This window comes from Sardina pilchardus, chromosome 9 (assembly GCF_963854185.1).
Source record: "Sardina pilchardus chromosome 9, fSarPil1.1, whole genome shotgun sequence".
Taxonomy (NCBI): domain Eukaryota; kingdom Metazoa; phylum Chordata; class Actinopteri; order Clupeiformes; family Clupeidae; genus Sardina; species Sardina pilchardus.
Window position 1 is genome coordinate 34,545,519 of NC_085002.1, and position 15,853 is coordinate 34,561,371.

At 38.0% G+C, this 15,853-nt stretch overlaps 1 protein-coding gene across 1 annotated transcript in view; it reads left to right on the top strand.

The window, feature by feature from the left end:
* The window catches only part of dock3 (dedicator of cytokinesis 3), a 597,933-nt gene that overhangs the window by 55,011 nt on the left and 527,069 nt on the right, over positions 1-15,853 (top strand). Inside the window, exons 6-8 of the mRNA XM_062544851.1 lie at positions 8,653-8,804; positions 11,710-11,794; positions 15,737-15,778. Coding sequence (XP_062400835.1) covers positions 8,653-8,804; positions 11,710-11,794; positions 15,737-15,778 — 279 coding nt within the window. The remainder of the gene's footprint in view (positions 1-8,652; positions 8,805-11,709; positions 11,795-15,736; positions 15,779-15,853) is intronic.

The window sequence follows — 15,853 nt, forward strand, 5'->3', positions numbered from 1 at the left end:
AGTGCCACTTGGAAGACCTTCAGCTTTTAGTAATGTGTTGTATAGCAAAGAGGCCATACACAAATAGACATCACTCTTTATTGACTAGTTTTCTACAGGACATTATTTCAGTGGTGTTTTTGTTTTGTCAGGCAACTGATGCAGATGACGAACAGATGAAGGGCATCAAGATGGGGGTCCTCCCAGTGCTTGATGATGATGACACCGTCATTAATATTGCCCTCGTGTTGGAGGAAACCATTGTCCTGAAAGACATCACAGATGTCTGCGTATCTTTTTGGTCTGCTTTATGCCCTCAACATGGAGTTCCCAAAAGACATCAGGTATACCTTTGAAACTATCCAGCACATTTTCATGGAAATGTCCACCAATTGCTCACAGCGTGTCCGGAGCTTCAAGACCAAGCTGTTGAACCAGTGATTCATTTTCCATGGGGATGATTTCTTGTCATGTCTGTTCATTTATTATGTTTGGATATTTTGAAAGTCTTCACATTGACCACCTTATTGTTTTTGATGTTGTTACTTTACTTTGACCAAAAACAAATATTTTATTTGTAGCTGTGATATGATTGTCTTGATTGTTTCTCAGTAGGAGCAAGCTGTGTTTCAGCATTGCTGTTCTAGTCTGCATCTTTGCTGGTGTGGCAAGTGTCTATGGGGAAGAATTATTTCATCATGTCTTCTTTTATAATGTTTGGATCATTTGTAAGTCTTCATATAGACCACCTTATATTTTGTCTAAGTTGTTCCTTTTGATTTCCCCAACTTGTTGACATGCACCTTATTTGTTTGGACACAAGTGCCTTATTTGATTTAAAAGGAAATGTTATGTATAGCTGTTAAATTACTGTCGAGAGACAGTATTCCTTGTTCAGTAGAAGTTTAACCATTACTGTTAAAGCCTGCTGTATTTGCTGGTGTGGCAAGTGTCTATGGGGAAGAATTATTTCATCATGTCTTAATTTATTATGTTTGGATAAGTCTTCACATAGACCACCTTATATTTTGTTTAAGTTGCTCCTTTTGATTTCCCCAACGTGTTGACATGCACTTTATTTGCTCTGGAAAATAGTATTAGTGCCTTATTTGATTAAAAACAAACATTTGATTATTAAAAACAAATGTTAATGTGTAGCTGTTAAATTACTGTCAAGAGACAGTATATGCTTGTTCAGTATAAGTTTCACCATTACTGTTAAAGGGGGTTGTACAAAGCATTAACATCAGGGGTGCCAATAATTGTGGCACACATGATTTGATGTAAAATAATTATTATTTAATGTGGGATTTTTTTTCCTTCTAAATAAATGCACTTGTATTAAAGATTGGATTTTACGCTTTTTTTCATTGTGGTCCTATATTATTTGGAAAAAAAATGAATTTATTAGAAGCTAAAGAACACATCTTAACCAGGGGTGCCAATAATTTTGGAGGGCACTGTAGAAGACGACATGCTAAATTATTATTAAATCCGGATAATCTAGCCAACTATGCTACTTTGTTTACAACATCTTGAGGCTTCAAGCAGACAACTGAATTAAAGAGACGGAGTTGTAATAGGAATAGTAGGCTACAATCTGCATAAAGTGTGCTGTCATGAATATCAGAAATTTCAGTATATAGAGCGCCGGGTCGATTGAGACATAGGGCAATTGAGACACAGCGATTTCCTCGAAAACCATGCAAGCTTGAGCCGTCAGATTTTGACACTACGTCCAGCACATAACACCTACCAATCCTGGCAAAGCTCATGAAATTACATCACGCCATTCAAAAGTTATTAACGGGAACCGGTTTTCGTCTACGATAAGTAAAATCTTACATGCGGTAGTTTTTTTGTGATCAAAAGTGTTGTATTTTGGGTGCCACGCAATAATAATACATCTCCTCACTGCTGCTCTGGCAATCACATGTTCACCATACCCGCTCATCAAATCATCTCCAGCTCAGAGTTCCCAATGTTCGCTCTGAACTTGGTAAGACGGCCTTTAGTTTTGATGCACCCAGAACCTGGAATTCAGCCCAACAGGCCCTTGGTTTAAGTTCACTCATCTCATATGGCCAGTTCAAAGCATTAATTTCAAATCTCCCCAGTCCAGTCTGTAATTGTTTTACTTGACCTTTTAACTTACACTTTCACCTCAGTTGCCTTTTTATTGATCAAATTTGTTATTTTAATTGTATTTTATTTATTTATTTATTCATTATTTGATTGTATGTTTTATTGATATTTTATGATTTTTGTTAGTGGCCTATACTGGCCTCTCTTTGTGTATCTCGGCTACATTGGAAAAGAGGACTGCCCTCAACTGTATTTCCGAGCATGAAATAAAGGTTGAATGAATGAATGAATAATATGACCAAACAACAGATGAATTCGTACTTAAACAGGCCCTAAAGTATGCGCTGTCATAGTTTGGAAGTTTAGAGGCAAAACAGGTATAAGTGTCAGTAGTCGCTGCAGGTTCGATTGGTACAGCTGTTTAAATGTCCCTAACGCCAACCTGGAAGTGGCCACATTACACGATCAATATCTGTATAAATCACCGAATTAATAACTGTTTTGCGAGGAACAACAACTGATTTGAGTTAACAACGACTTATTTGAATGAACAACATATATTTTGAATGAACAAAACATGTTTATGACATGAATCCACAGATATTCAGCGAAGTAAGGGAAACAAATTACATGCGGTAGATTTTTTTTGTGATCAGAAGTTATGCACGGGACAAAAATATGTGTTTGACCTATTTATATTGCGAGAAATTATGTGAAATTTTCGGGATAACGAATACACTAGTAAGTTGTCCGATATGCTTCATAAAAACGTGAGTAAGGTCAGTAGTTTCAGTTTAAAACATGCTGTATTAATTGCCCCTCCTATGTGTCTCAAACGACACGCATAGGTGGGGCATTTGAGACAAATGTCAACTTACGTTCAAAGTTTGAAAACAGCGCGATCATTCAACATATGTGTTAAATTACACTTGTAACTAAGACACAACACATGTGAGTTGTTGATCACATGATAAAAATGTTTGTGTACGTAACGTAATCTGTGAAAAGATCGTTTAACTGAAAAGTGTCTCAATTGACCCGGCACTCCCCTATGTTTCAAGCTTTTCTACGCCTTTTTGTTGTTAAAAAATCAATATGTAAAAGGACAGCAACCTTTTGACGGCGATACAATGACAAATGTGGGCGCATCTATATTTTGTGCTGGTGCACCTAAAATTAATTAAGGGATAATGTATAGAACGACGCGCAGCGGAGGGGTTTTGCTTCGTCCTGAGGGAATTATTTTCCGATAATGACCGGCGTTCTATACATTATCCCGCTTATTATACGGCTACTTGCCAAAAGAGGACATAGAATGGATGAATTGAGTATTGCACTGTGTTCTCTGATGTTAAAATAGTATACTGTATATTCAACTTTGATTTAAAAAAATAAACTCAATTGCAATTTTACAAGACTAATTAAAACCATATATTTAGGCTGGGTATTGAAATGGTCCGTTTGACTAAATGGCCACCCTTGGCAACCCCAATTGAATTTCAATGGCTTTGCGATGTCTGACATCACAAGCAAGCAGTTTTGCTGTATCGCCCATTTTTTAGTGTCTATTTCTAAGTTCAAGATTTTCATATGAAGGAGGTTACAACCATGCCTCATGTTCATGATAGCTCTTTGTTTATGCACAACCTCTCATAATTCATGAAAACCAAGAAAAAAATGATTTCCATTCTATGTCACCTTTAACTCAATGTGTCTTTAGCAATGACTTGGCTACCGCTTGGTGGCTTCCGCTAACTTCTAGCAAAATAAATAGTTTGCCACAGTTGACAGTTGTTAGGTGTTGCCTGGCAACATACTTAGTAGCTGAAATGAAATTCCATTGCAACCAGCGAACGGCTTTGTTGCGGATTGATATGAAAGACTTGAATTAAAAGCACAAAACCCGTTGCCATTGACAGATTTAGATTAATTCCAAGATTACAGTGAGATTAATCTAGATTAAAAGAATAATCTATGCCCACCACTAATTTCAACATATTTTTAAATTGTTTTTGTATGAATATGCAAAATACATTCAAATATGTGATCAGTCGCTTTGCGCACAATGCTTTTTTTTGAGAAAATCCACAATAAACAAACTTCTGTGACTGTGGAATTGTTTTGAATTGCCATGAATTGAATTCCACTTCCTGTCATTCCAATTCAAATTCAAATTCAACTTCCTATTTTTGAAGGACTCTAAATATTGTATACTTAATGGACAGTTAAATCCTGAAAGTGACAACTTTACTTCTATTTCTGTAAGAGGCAAAGCTGTTGTTGACTACATAGTGACACCTCATGTCGATTTGAAAACATGTCTTGGATTTAATGTTTATTCCCCTTCTGATCTTATTGATAGGATTGGTCCAGAAAGTTTTAATTTGATTGATGACCATAGTATACTCTCTGACCATTCAGTTCTCTGTTTACGTTTTCAAGCAGAGGAGGTAGCTAATATTCAGAATAATGTTGACTGTTTACAGCATGCAAGAAAACGTGACAGGAATTACCCTGTTGATTTTCTATCTTCAAATATGTGTTGCAAGGCCCTACTGGAGGTAATATGTCAATTACAGATTGTGCAGGAAAATCAGGAAAAGATGGACCAGTGTTATACCAATCTCTGTAACCTTTTACATGTTGAGATGGATCAATATTGTCCTGTAAAAAAAATGGGATCTACAAAGAAATATTATAGAGCTAAACAACCTCATTGGAATAACAAATTGAATGAGTCATGGTTGAAGTCGCGTTCTGCAGAGAGAATATTTCTTAAATGTGGTCCTGGGGAACCCTGGAAGAAGATAGCTTTGCGTAGTGAATTCACACAATGTCAGGCTAACTTCGATAGAAAGCTCAGGTTCATCAAAAGAAGGTTTAAAAGAGGCCAAGCTCTCAAATTAAAACAGTTACAAACTGGTAATCCTCAGCACTTTTGGAGGGAAATACAGAAGTTAGGTCCAAAAAAGAAGACATTTATACCTATGGAGGTCTTATTGGAAAGTGGTGGATCTTCTTTTGAATGTGGTCAAATATTTAAAAAGTGGGAAAAAGATTACAGTGAATTATACGCTTATAGTAGTTCCACTTTATTTGATGATCATTTCTTAGAAGAAACTTGTAAAGTAAAATTTGAGATATAAATTGGGATGAATACTATATACTATCAAAATGAGATATTGAATAGTGATATTACATTGGATGAGGTACTTAAAGTGCTAGACAAAGTAAAAGAAAATAAAGCTGTGGGCATTGAAGACCTCAATGAATAATGTCCTACATTATTTGTGTCACATATGTTTTCAAAATGGTATTATCCCATCCGAGTGGAATAGATCAATTATCAAACCCATCCCAAAATCTATAAAAGATGACCCTAGAGTCCCGTTGAATTATAGAGGGATTAGTCTGATCAGCACAGTCTATAAAATCTACTCAGGTGTCCTTATCAACAGACTTAATACATTTTTGGAGGTTTATGGAGGGTTGGTAGATGAACAGAATGGTTTTAGGAAAAACAGGGCCTGTATTGATCATATTTATGTGTTATCCTCTGTGGTAAGAGTTCGTCTGGACAAGGGTAAAAGTACTTTTACCTGCTTTGTTGACTTCAAAAAGGCGTTTGATTGTGTTAACCGAGACTTTTCGTTGTTTAAATTACTTTCATTTGGTATCAATGGAAAATTCTACAATGCTATAAAAGCTCTTTACAAAGAACCCATTGCTTGTGTACAAATAAATAATTTAAGAACGGATTGGTTCTCAACGCCTTGTGGGGTGAAGCAGGGAGACTTACTCTCCCCTTCCTTATTTGCTTTTTATATAAATGATTTAGCTCAAGAAATTAAACAGGTTAATATTGGTGTGCCAATTGAGGACATTCATCTAAGTATTCTGCTTTATGCTGATGACATTGTTTTGATAGCGGAAAATGAAATGAATCTACAAAATATGTTGAATATTATGAGTTCATGGTGTAGTAAGTGGCGTCTTACTATTAACAGCGAAAAAAACACAAGTTCATTTTAGGGGAAAAAGTGAATTACAGAGTATGCATACATTTCAGTTTGGCCCTGTGCCCTTAAAGTATACTCGTTGTTATAAATATCTTGGTTTTGTCTTGGATGAAAATATGAAGTTTACAGAGGGAAGGAAAATACTGGCAGAGTCTGCTGGAAGAGCATTAGGTGCTGTGTTAAGTAAAATGAAAGGATGTACAGATCTTGGGTTTTCTACATTTACACAACTGTATAAATCTTTAGTTGACCCTGTTTTGTTTTATGCTGCAGGAGTTTGGGGCTTTGATGAGGTTTTTGACTGTAACTCTATTCAAAATCGTGCTTTAAGGTGTTTTCTTGGGGTGCATAAATATGCAGCAAAGGTAGCTGTCAATGGGGATGCAGGATGGGATCCATGTATTGTAAAACAAAGGTGTGAAATGGTGCGATTGTGGAACCGTCTAGTCAGTCTGCCAGAGGAAAGGGTAACTAGGAAAATGTTTAATTGGGACAGAGCAAGGCATCACCCCTGGTCTAGAGAAATTTCAATAACATTGTCTGCGTCTGACTTGCATATAATGTTTAGAAATAATTTACACAGTAATATAAATGTGGTCAGACAAAGATTGTTAAGTAAATATGAAGAGCAATGGAAACAGGATATATGGAAGAAGCCAAAACTTAGAAATTATGTGCAGTTTAAGAATGAATATGTTACAGAACCTTATATTTTACTTAAGCTAAAGAGAAGTCAGAGGTCCCGCTGTGCTCAATTGAGAACTAGCACCTTACCTCTGGCAGTGGAAGTGAGTCGATTCAAAGGTACACCAGAACATTTACGTTTGTGTGAATTCTGTGATCTCCAGGTGGTGGAAGATGAATTTCACTTCATTTTTTTATTGTCCCTTATACTGCAACCTAAGGAACTCATTGTTTGAATCAATTCAGTTAAAAAATCCTGATATATTTTGGCAATATGAAGGAGAGATTTTGTGCTGGCTGTTTGAATATGATGTTTTTGCTTTGGCAAAATTTATAGAAAAGGCCTGGTCCTTGAGGCAAAATATTCTGTACCCAGGCTGATAAGTTGTCTTTCTCTGTATTATTTTAATTTGTTTGTGGTTTAGTTATGTTATGTTGGGTATCTCTGTGTACGTGGCTATATGGAGATATTGTATAATTATTGATTCAGTGTCTAATAAGCCCATGTTGGCTGGGCACCAAAAAAGGTGTTTGACACTAAGATAAACAATATCAGTCAATCAATCAATCCTAGGGGGTGGGGCCAATTCAATTCAAATTCCAATTCAAGAGTTGAATGGAGGCCAATTGTAAAATTCGGAATTGTGCACAAGCCTGATTGTGACGGGGCGAGTAGCCACCGTCACGGCAGTATAGTACTGCCTTCATTATGTTCGTTGTCTATGTCGGGTTGCAAGTATATGTGTGTTGAATGTGTCTCTGTTTCCCATCGTTCCGTGTACCGTTTATATTCTTCAGTCATACATGTCATTCATCAGACCCTTCCCCGTTTCTCCCGTAGCTGTTACATGTATAGGCCTACAATCAAACACTACGGCGAGGCGTACGCCAAGCTACACCTAACATCACAACTCCCGACAGTTTAAGACATTCCCCATTCAATCACATCACGTCCGTTAAAATAATCACACAATGTCTTTTCGTAATGTTCCGTTTATTTAGCTTCAAAGGATTATCATGCCATTATCAAGTTGTTACATGTTTGTCCTACCGGTGTCCATTGTCTCGTCTTGTATAGGAGTGAATGCGACGTCTTCCTTGTTTAAAAACACTCTGGGACTTCCTGGTGTTTTCGGGATGTCCAATCCCTTGTAATTATATCGTAATTATGTGTCGTTTTGCTGCTCTATATTGTTTGGCTATGCCAAACTCCAGCAAGTGCTATTATGTATTCTGTTTGTTTTCTAGTAGATTATTATTTTGAGCTGTTTATAAGCTTATTTGTATGGTTTGGTCTGAAAACACCCCTGTTGAAATGTTGCATATTGGCGTGGACCAATTTGAGGGGTGTGTTCAGGGTTATTTAAACCAGGGTGTTCAGTTTGATGGGGGGAGTGCTCGATATGGAGACGTAGCGTAAGTTGTGTTAGGCTACTCTACCATTGTTTGACTAGTTCAATTAGTCCATGCAGTTGCTTGCATTTTTATTGTCTTTATAGTATTCTTTTGTTTTGACTGTCAAGTCTGTTTATTTTGTTAGCAAAAGTATTTATTTTTTTATATTTTTACTTTTGTTAAAATGTATTTATTATTTTTGCCCTTTGGGCCTTAATTGGGAAACAATAAATGCCCATCTTCCGACATCCTTTTGCTGAGTGCTATATTCTAACCACCTCACACCGCTCCGATCACCCCTACCTTTAACACTGATATATATATCGTTGGAAAGCTTAGTTTATGACCATTCATGTGAGCACAATAACTTAATTTTGTAAATTTTACCAAAGTGACTGGTTTCGCTTTGCAGGGTCACATATGAATTTGCCATGTCTCAGTTTCTCTGACTAACCACCCCATTCCTCTCTGTCTCCCCCCTTCGGACCAGCAAAAACACAAAGTTGACCTCTTCTACAAGTTGTGTCATGTTATGAATGAGCTGATTGACCTGCGGAGGCAACTAATATTTGGTCATCTAACTCAAGATCAGATCTGTGATGTGAAGCGCCACATAACAGTGCGTCTGGACTGGGGAAATGAGTAAGTAAGAAATTAGTAAATTTCATTCTTCTCTGTACACCTGCACAGAGTGTATGTAAAATGTGACCATTCAAATCGAAATCAGTCGTTTTGCGCACACCGTTATTTTGAGAAAATCAACAATAACAAACTTCCGAGTTAAAATGTTGAATTTCACGTTTTCGCATAATTCGACTGTATACAGTTTACAGTTTCATATCGTGAACGCATTTCACGGAAAAACATACGTTTTGACTGTTAAAGCCGGCGAAGATTCAACACATTTGCTGTCATTCCCGTTGTGCACGCGCCGCTTATGTGAGCACAATAACTTAATTTAATACATTTTACCGAAACGACTGGTTCCGCTTTACAGGGTCACAAATATGAATTAGTCGAAGGAACTACAATGCAGAAAAGTCTTGAATCCTAAATGATCGTTAGTAAGAAAAGTTAACAGCAATAATTTGGATTTTGTGAAATGTACAGTGAATATTAAGCAAATGAACTAAAGCAGGCGACTTAGAAATCCATTGCTACATCTATTATGGATTAATCAAGAAACAAATCTCAGGACGCAAAATCTACATTGGTGGTTACATTGAGATGTCAATGTCAATGTCAATGTCAATTAATTTGTATAGTACTTTAAAAAACTACAACAGTTGACCAAAGTGCTGTAGACAATTTGAATTTCTCTTGCCACCATCTCCAAAGCAAATGCGCAATGAAGTTGACCAGTTGACAAGCATGGTGAAACGTTTTTTTTTTTTTTTACCACACCCGTCATTGTAATTACACTGTTCACCTGAGGGGTATTCCACAAAACCGGTTTTATCACAAAACCGGGTAAGTTAACCCAGGGTTTGCGGTAACCCTAGGTTTTCCGTTCCAAAATGAACACGGTATGTTAGTTACTTTAGAAACATATGCTCTGAACCAAACCTGGTCGGAGCAGGTTTTGCACAGGTAAAGTTTGGAAGATAACCCGGTTTTGCTCAGGGTAGGCTATTTAAACCCGCGTTTACCGCAGTTTTCTCGTGTTCACAATAGCATGCCCTATTGATGAGAGGCCTGTTCACATCGTAGCACAAATAATTTGTGCAATTCACCGAGATTGATAAGACCACGGCACAACATCTTGTCTTATCTTGATTACTTTTTGCTGAAGCAATATTGTTTTTCACGTGAATCTTTAATATATTTAAATAGCCTCTTCCAGCCTACGTTGCCAATCGTGGACCTGGCCTCAGTTCACTGCAAACTATTTGCATAGCTCTGCGTTAATTTGAGACGGGTAGTTTTCTGTACAGTATTTGAGATGCTGAGCATATGGAAAGCTACGGTTTGCCAATCAGTGCGTAAAGTCTGTTTAGCGCTGGAGTGGTTTGTGCGCAACCTTTCCTGGCCACAACTCAGACGGGTCATTAAAATGGAGTTTCACCAATTCACAGATCACCAATATATGCTTTAAGTGTCCGGAAGTGGCACAGAAATTATCCTTGCTGTTGACTTTTCATATGGGTATCATATTATGTAATTGGGTAGCCTGGATGCCAGACCGAAGTTTAGCCCCGCCTCCATTATTTTTCTGCAGGGAACTTCGGTCTGGCACTGCTCCGTTCAGTTGCTACTATTCGAGATACACTTCGGCTCGGACCAATCACATTTCACAGGGCGGGCTTTACATGATGATTGACATATGAACAGCAGTGACGTTCACGGCTGCATGCGTCCTGGTTCAACGAGTTGAGTGTGAGACCATGTTTGCTTAGGTTGATTTTGATTGTAACAGAAACGCTATGGCTATGAATGCATAATTTGTTCATGCAGTTTGGCCTTTCGTTTATCTTAGCTATTGAAACGGAGGTTTTATCACGGATTCGCACAACTATTTCTGAACACTTAGACCAACGAGGATATGTGGGAAAACTTCAGTTTCACTTTCACCCAGTTAAAACAGCATGTTTGGGTGATGTTGTTCCCGTTTGTTTAAAAATGTCTGTTTGCTCGTTGGGTTAACGACACACTTCCCCAGCTGTTCATTGCATACAGTTTGAAGGAATTATTTTTAAAAACGAAGGAGGATGTTTTCCATAGCCTACCCTGCTACATATTTCTGTCTTAGATTTCGCAGATACTGACAGCCAATAACTTGTTCTGTTTGGTTTGGTCTATCCAATGAGTGCAGAGCTATCCCCCCCCCCCCCCCCCCGCACTGTATCGGTTGAATCACGCCCCATAATCGCAGCTGAATGGAGCAGTTTCAGACTCATATTCTGATAAGAATTGAGTATGACGTCGTCAGGCTAGTAATTGGGTGCATTGATGGCACAAGTGTCTTAAGGCCCCGCCCCAGCCATACGAGGCCGATTATGTGAACAGGAAAGGTTCTCGCAGTATAAATGCTTAGGTAGGTATACGCAGCCTATATTGACCATTTCCAATATCTTCGAGATGGTATGTTAATCGCTGTCGTTACTCTGGGTTAGTGTGTGCTTCACCTCACTGTGTATTCACTGCGTGCTGTGTGTGTTCACAAATTCACAAATTGGGATAAATGCAGAGACCGAATTTCCCTCACAGGATCAAAAAATTATATATACTTAAGCTTATGCTTATGTGAGCCCTTTGCACTGAAAAAAATCATACTTATCACTCATGTGGCTGTAAAATACTTGTCTAGACTCCCTAACGACAAATACATGTTAAAAATGCATCTAGTGATTGCACAACATAGAAATGTTATGATGTAATGATATGTAAAATTCATATTGCAAGCTATGTCACACAGCTTTGTGAAGAGTAGAGATATTTTTAATCGTATAACCTGACTATCAGACTAACCTGTACTCTTTCACTGCTTTTTCTGCCTCCATTGTCTGGCCTTCCTTATCCTTTGTTCCTATCTATCTTATCTCGGTAGACACTTGGGCCAGGATCTAGTCCCCAGGAAAGAATTTGAGATGGTTGATGCAGACCAGATCAGTGTATCAGACCTCTACAAAATGGTAGGTGAACATATATTTTTGCCAGTGACAATCCACTGACTACGGCCTTGATTTTCTCTCATTGGAATACAGCAGGACAGGATGCCTTTTATCTAACAAACGCGAAAGCTGAGATTGGAAGGACTAGGCTACTCAACATACTTGTTTTTCGTTTCTGGGAGATCTCGTTATCGTTTTGGACTGTCGGATTCTTATGTTAAAACAGACCAAAATCGTGCAATATACGTAGCCTATATGATTATTTGTTATTTCATTTCTTATAATTTATTAGTCGGCTATTCTACGTGACAGAACAACTCTATATCTGTTAGTGATGTCACACATCAAACAATGTTGCAGAAACGCGAAACGCGAAAAAATGACTTTGATATGAGTAGGCTATCATGTGAGTTCCTGTTGATGATGACGTGTAGCCTAGTGCACGATGGAAATAATTTGAAGGAATCTAGCAGCAGTCATGTAAATAGTGACCCACAGTCTTTGCAAAATCCTAATCTGAGACTGGCCTGTGACTAGACTGTGACTAAAAACTTAATGAATTGTCTTTAGATGTGAGAGGGTCTGAGACTGTAGTCTTTCAAAAATCTTTTCCAAATCTTTGCAAAGTCTGTCAATGTAAGGTAGGCTTAAATCGTTTAGTGTAAAGTGCCAATCTTAGCGGTTTTAAGTTCGTCGGAGTCAGTCTTTTTCTAGTTTTGCCGTTACGACAATATCAAACATGTTTGATATTATCGGAAGTCTTTTCAGTCGTGGCTCATGCAAATAGTGACGTGAACATTAAAAACCAATAGTGACCTAGGTCGAACACGAAACAGGAAGGGGCAAAATAGGCGACAGCTGTAGCCTAGGCTATATGATTATTTGTTATTTCATTTCTTATAATTTATTAGTCTAATTATTCTACTTGACAGAACAGCTCTATATCTGTTAGGGACGTCACACATGAAACAATGCTGCAGAAACGCGAAAAAATCAATTCAATGAACACTCACCTAGTTGTATTGTTCTATGTTTAATCACACCAATTAGCAAGTATTTCCTCCTGATGGCAAAAATGTTTGTTTTCGTTGCTACAGCAACCTGTCAGATCTGTTACTAATGTGACCCAGTCTGAACAGAGCCATATCCGATTTGGAAACTAAGCTAAAGGCAGTGTGAACAGTCAGCCCTAAAAATCGGATATGAGGGGGCGCTGTGGCACAGCAGGCTACAGCGCCATACCATTTATGGGTCCGAGTGCCCACGGGGGCCCAGGTTCGAATCCGGCCTACGGTCATATCCCGATCCCACCCCATCTCTCTCTCCCACTTGTTTCCCGTCTACCACTTCACTGTCCTGTACTAATAAAGGCAAAAAAGGCAAAAAATATACTTTAAAAAAAATAAAGATGAAAAAAAATGAGAAGGAATTGTATTTGAATCAGATTCGTCTGCAGTCTGAACGCGGCCTAATTATGTAAATGTGAAAATGTGTGTGTGAATGCTGAACCACGAATTCACATAGTTAACTTAAAATGTAGAAAAAAATGCAGCTCTTTTCAGCAGACATCGCCAACATAAAAAAAATTGCAAAACTGAGAACATCTTTCATTTTCTTAATATATATTTTTGGAATGATTAATGCCTTTTCTTGATGGACCACGGAGTAGGAATTGAACCCGGGTCGCCGGCGTGCAGCACAGGTGCCTCAACCAGTAGCGCCACAGCTACTTTCGCAGGAGGCAGAGATATCTTTCAAAGTTAATACCTAGGCCCTCTACGAAATAGAGCTTATCATGCCTTACCAGTGCATGGCTTTGAATATTTTAACAGTTGCCAACAAATATAAGGGATTCAGTCAGTCGAGTTTATTTGATATTTGCGGCATGCACTTGAAACGCCGATCAAAAGTTCTAACATGTTAAACTGACGTTAGTCATTAATTCACCACATGATAAAATGTTGTCGTATAGCTTGACACACAGTAGCCTACGGTAGTCTATGCCTATCCCTGAATCAACATGAACATGCATACCTATCTATATAGGATCTATATAAGTTGCTAGAAATTTATTTTGCGGAGCTAGGCCTACTAGTCGATGGTTACAATGAATCACCCTCACTGCCCTATCGCATATCTGACCATCCATTGTTACAATGTTACAAAATGCGCGATCTTCTCCGTGCATGTAGCCTTTGGTTATAAGTAAAGTGACAAGCGTAGGCATGTATTAAAGAGATTTCTGTATTAAATACATTTTATTTTCAGTTGTCAAAAGTGGTGGGGACAAAATCTGTGATAACAAAAAGTGCTAGGTACATGTACCCAGCGTCCCCGGTTAAAATGAACGCATGCCTCCGTTTTAAAATAGCCTATAAGCATTTCTAAGTATTCCTAGCATATAAATGTAGCCTAATATCCATCTTGTCCATCTCTTTCGTCTTCGCCTTGACAACTATAGCCTATTCACGGAAATGCGGTCTTGTAATCGTAATGAATTAATCTAAGGTTGCCTATCGAGTCGTTCAGGTTGAATTGAAGGCTATTTCCTTCTGCTAGGCCTATAGGCGATTTACTAAAAAACATTTTCATTCATTTCAACAATGGTTTATTGAAACATCGTTTGATTAATTTCGCCAGTCATCACCTTCATTTTAATGATTAAATGAGATTAAAGGAGTCGACTATTGACGGATATGCGGTCTTCATCATTAAATGCAGTTGAAATGCAGGTTGAAACTTTCTGCCACCTGATGGTTGTTTGGGTACATTGCCTTAGCCTCGAAAACAAATCGGCTTGACAGCCTACGGGATCTCTTCGGGAGTGCCGCGGCAAAAGGTGCATTCTCAACCTGTACCCACTGTAACTGTTAATCAATAGAACATAATTTATAGTTCAATAGTTACACAAGAACAAATTAACATCAGAATCAGAAACTCTATATTATTATTAATAATCTGATATTTGCAATAATAATGTAGCTTATTGATATAAGATAAATTAAAATCAAGTTATCACTGAAGAGATATTTTTTTGTGTTTCAGTCGTTAGACCTGGGCATTCGGCGTCCTCTAGTTTTGTTTATAAACGGGAAATACGTGTAGCCTATTGAAGTCAATAAATTACATATAGGGAAAAAGGAATAGATATGCTCTTCTACAAGCAACTGATGCATCCACGGCAGGGGACAAGTTGATCAAAAAGAGAAAAATACCGGAGCAGGACAGTTTATATAGCCTAGCCTGGTTGTATCAAATCCTCGTACTAATATTTTGGTGAAGGGAAATGAAATTGAGTGGAAGCTTACGTATGGCTATACCAGGCTACAGTTTAGAAGGCTTAATGTTTTTTTTGTTTGTTTATTGTAATGCAAAGGTGCACAGTCTAATGTTTCGATTAGCCTACATCTTCAGTCTGTTATTAACGTTCTGCTAGATGTAGGCCTACACATCTAAACTCAGTAGACGTAGACTTCCGTCTAGTGGGGAAATTAGCTTTGTTTTAAAAATATGACGACGAGAACCTCAACGATTGGCCTTACTTTCCTTTTCAAACTATGTTGAAATCGCATCTTTCACAGTCCAATTTTCAAATTTTCCCGGGAACCCCCGGACCCCCGAAAATGGAAGGGTCAGCCGGGCTATAGCCACGATTTTTTTGAACTCCTGGCGACGCCCACTACCAGTATAGGCTACGGCTGCCCCCGTGTTGATTGACTTGTTACCAGATGGACAATTGAGACATCATAAGACAATTGAGTCATCATATGGATAGGCCTACACTGCAGAATAGCAGTGCTACAGTATTAATGACAAATCAACATGAATTAATTTGATAGGAGGCAATTTTCATCAATTTTCATTGTTTTTCTTTCTTGTAAAGGGAATACTTTTGTTTGTACATTGTATGTCGACATTTGTGGTCTGTGTAATGTTCTCATTTTTGTCTTTAACTCTGTACAGCATCTCTCTAGCAGACACAGTGTCCAACAGAGCACGACCCAGGTAGGACAACCTTCTAAAGCATGTTGTATAAATATTTTTGATAAATAGAGTAAGTAGATGATTATTAGCTCTTGT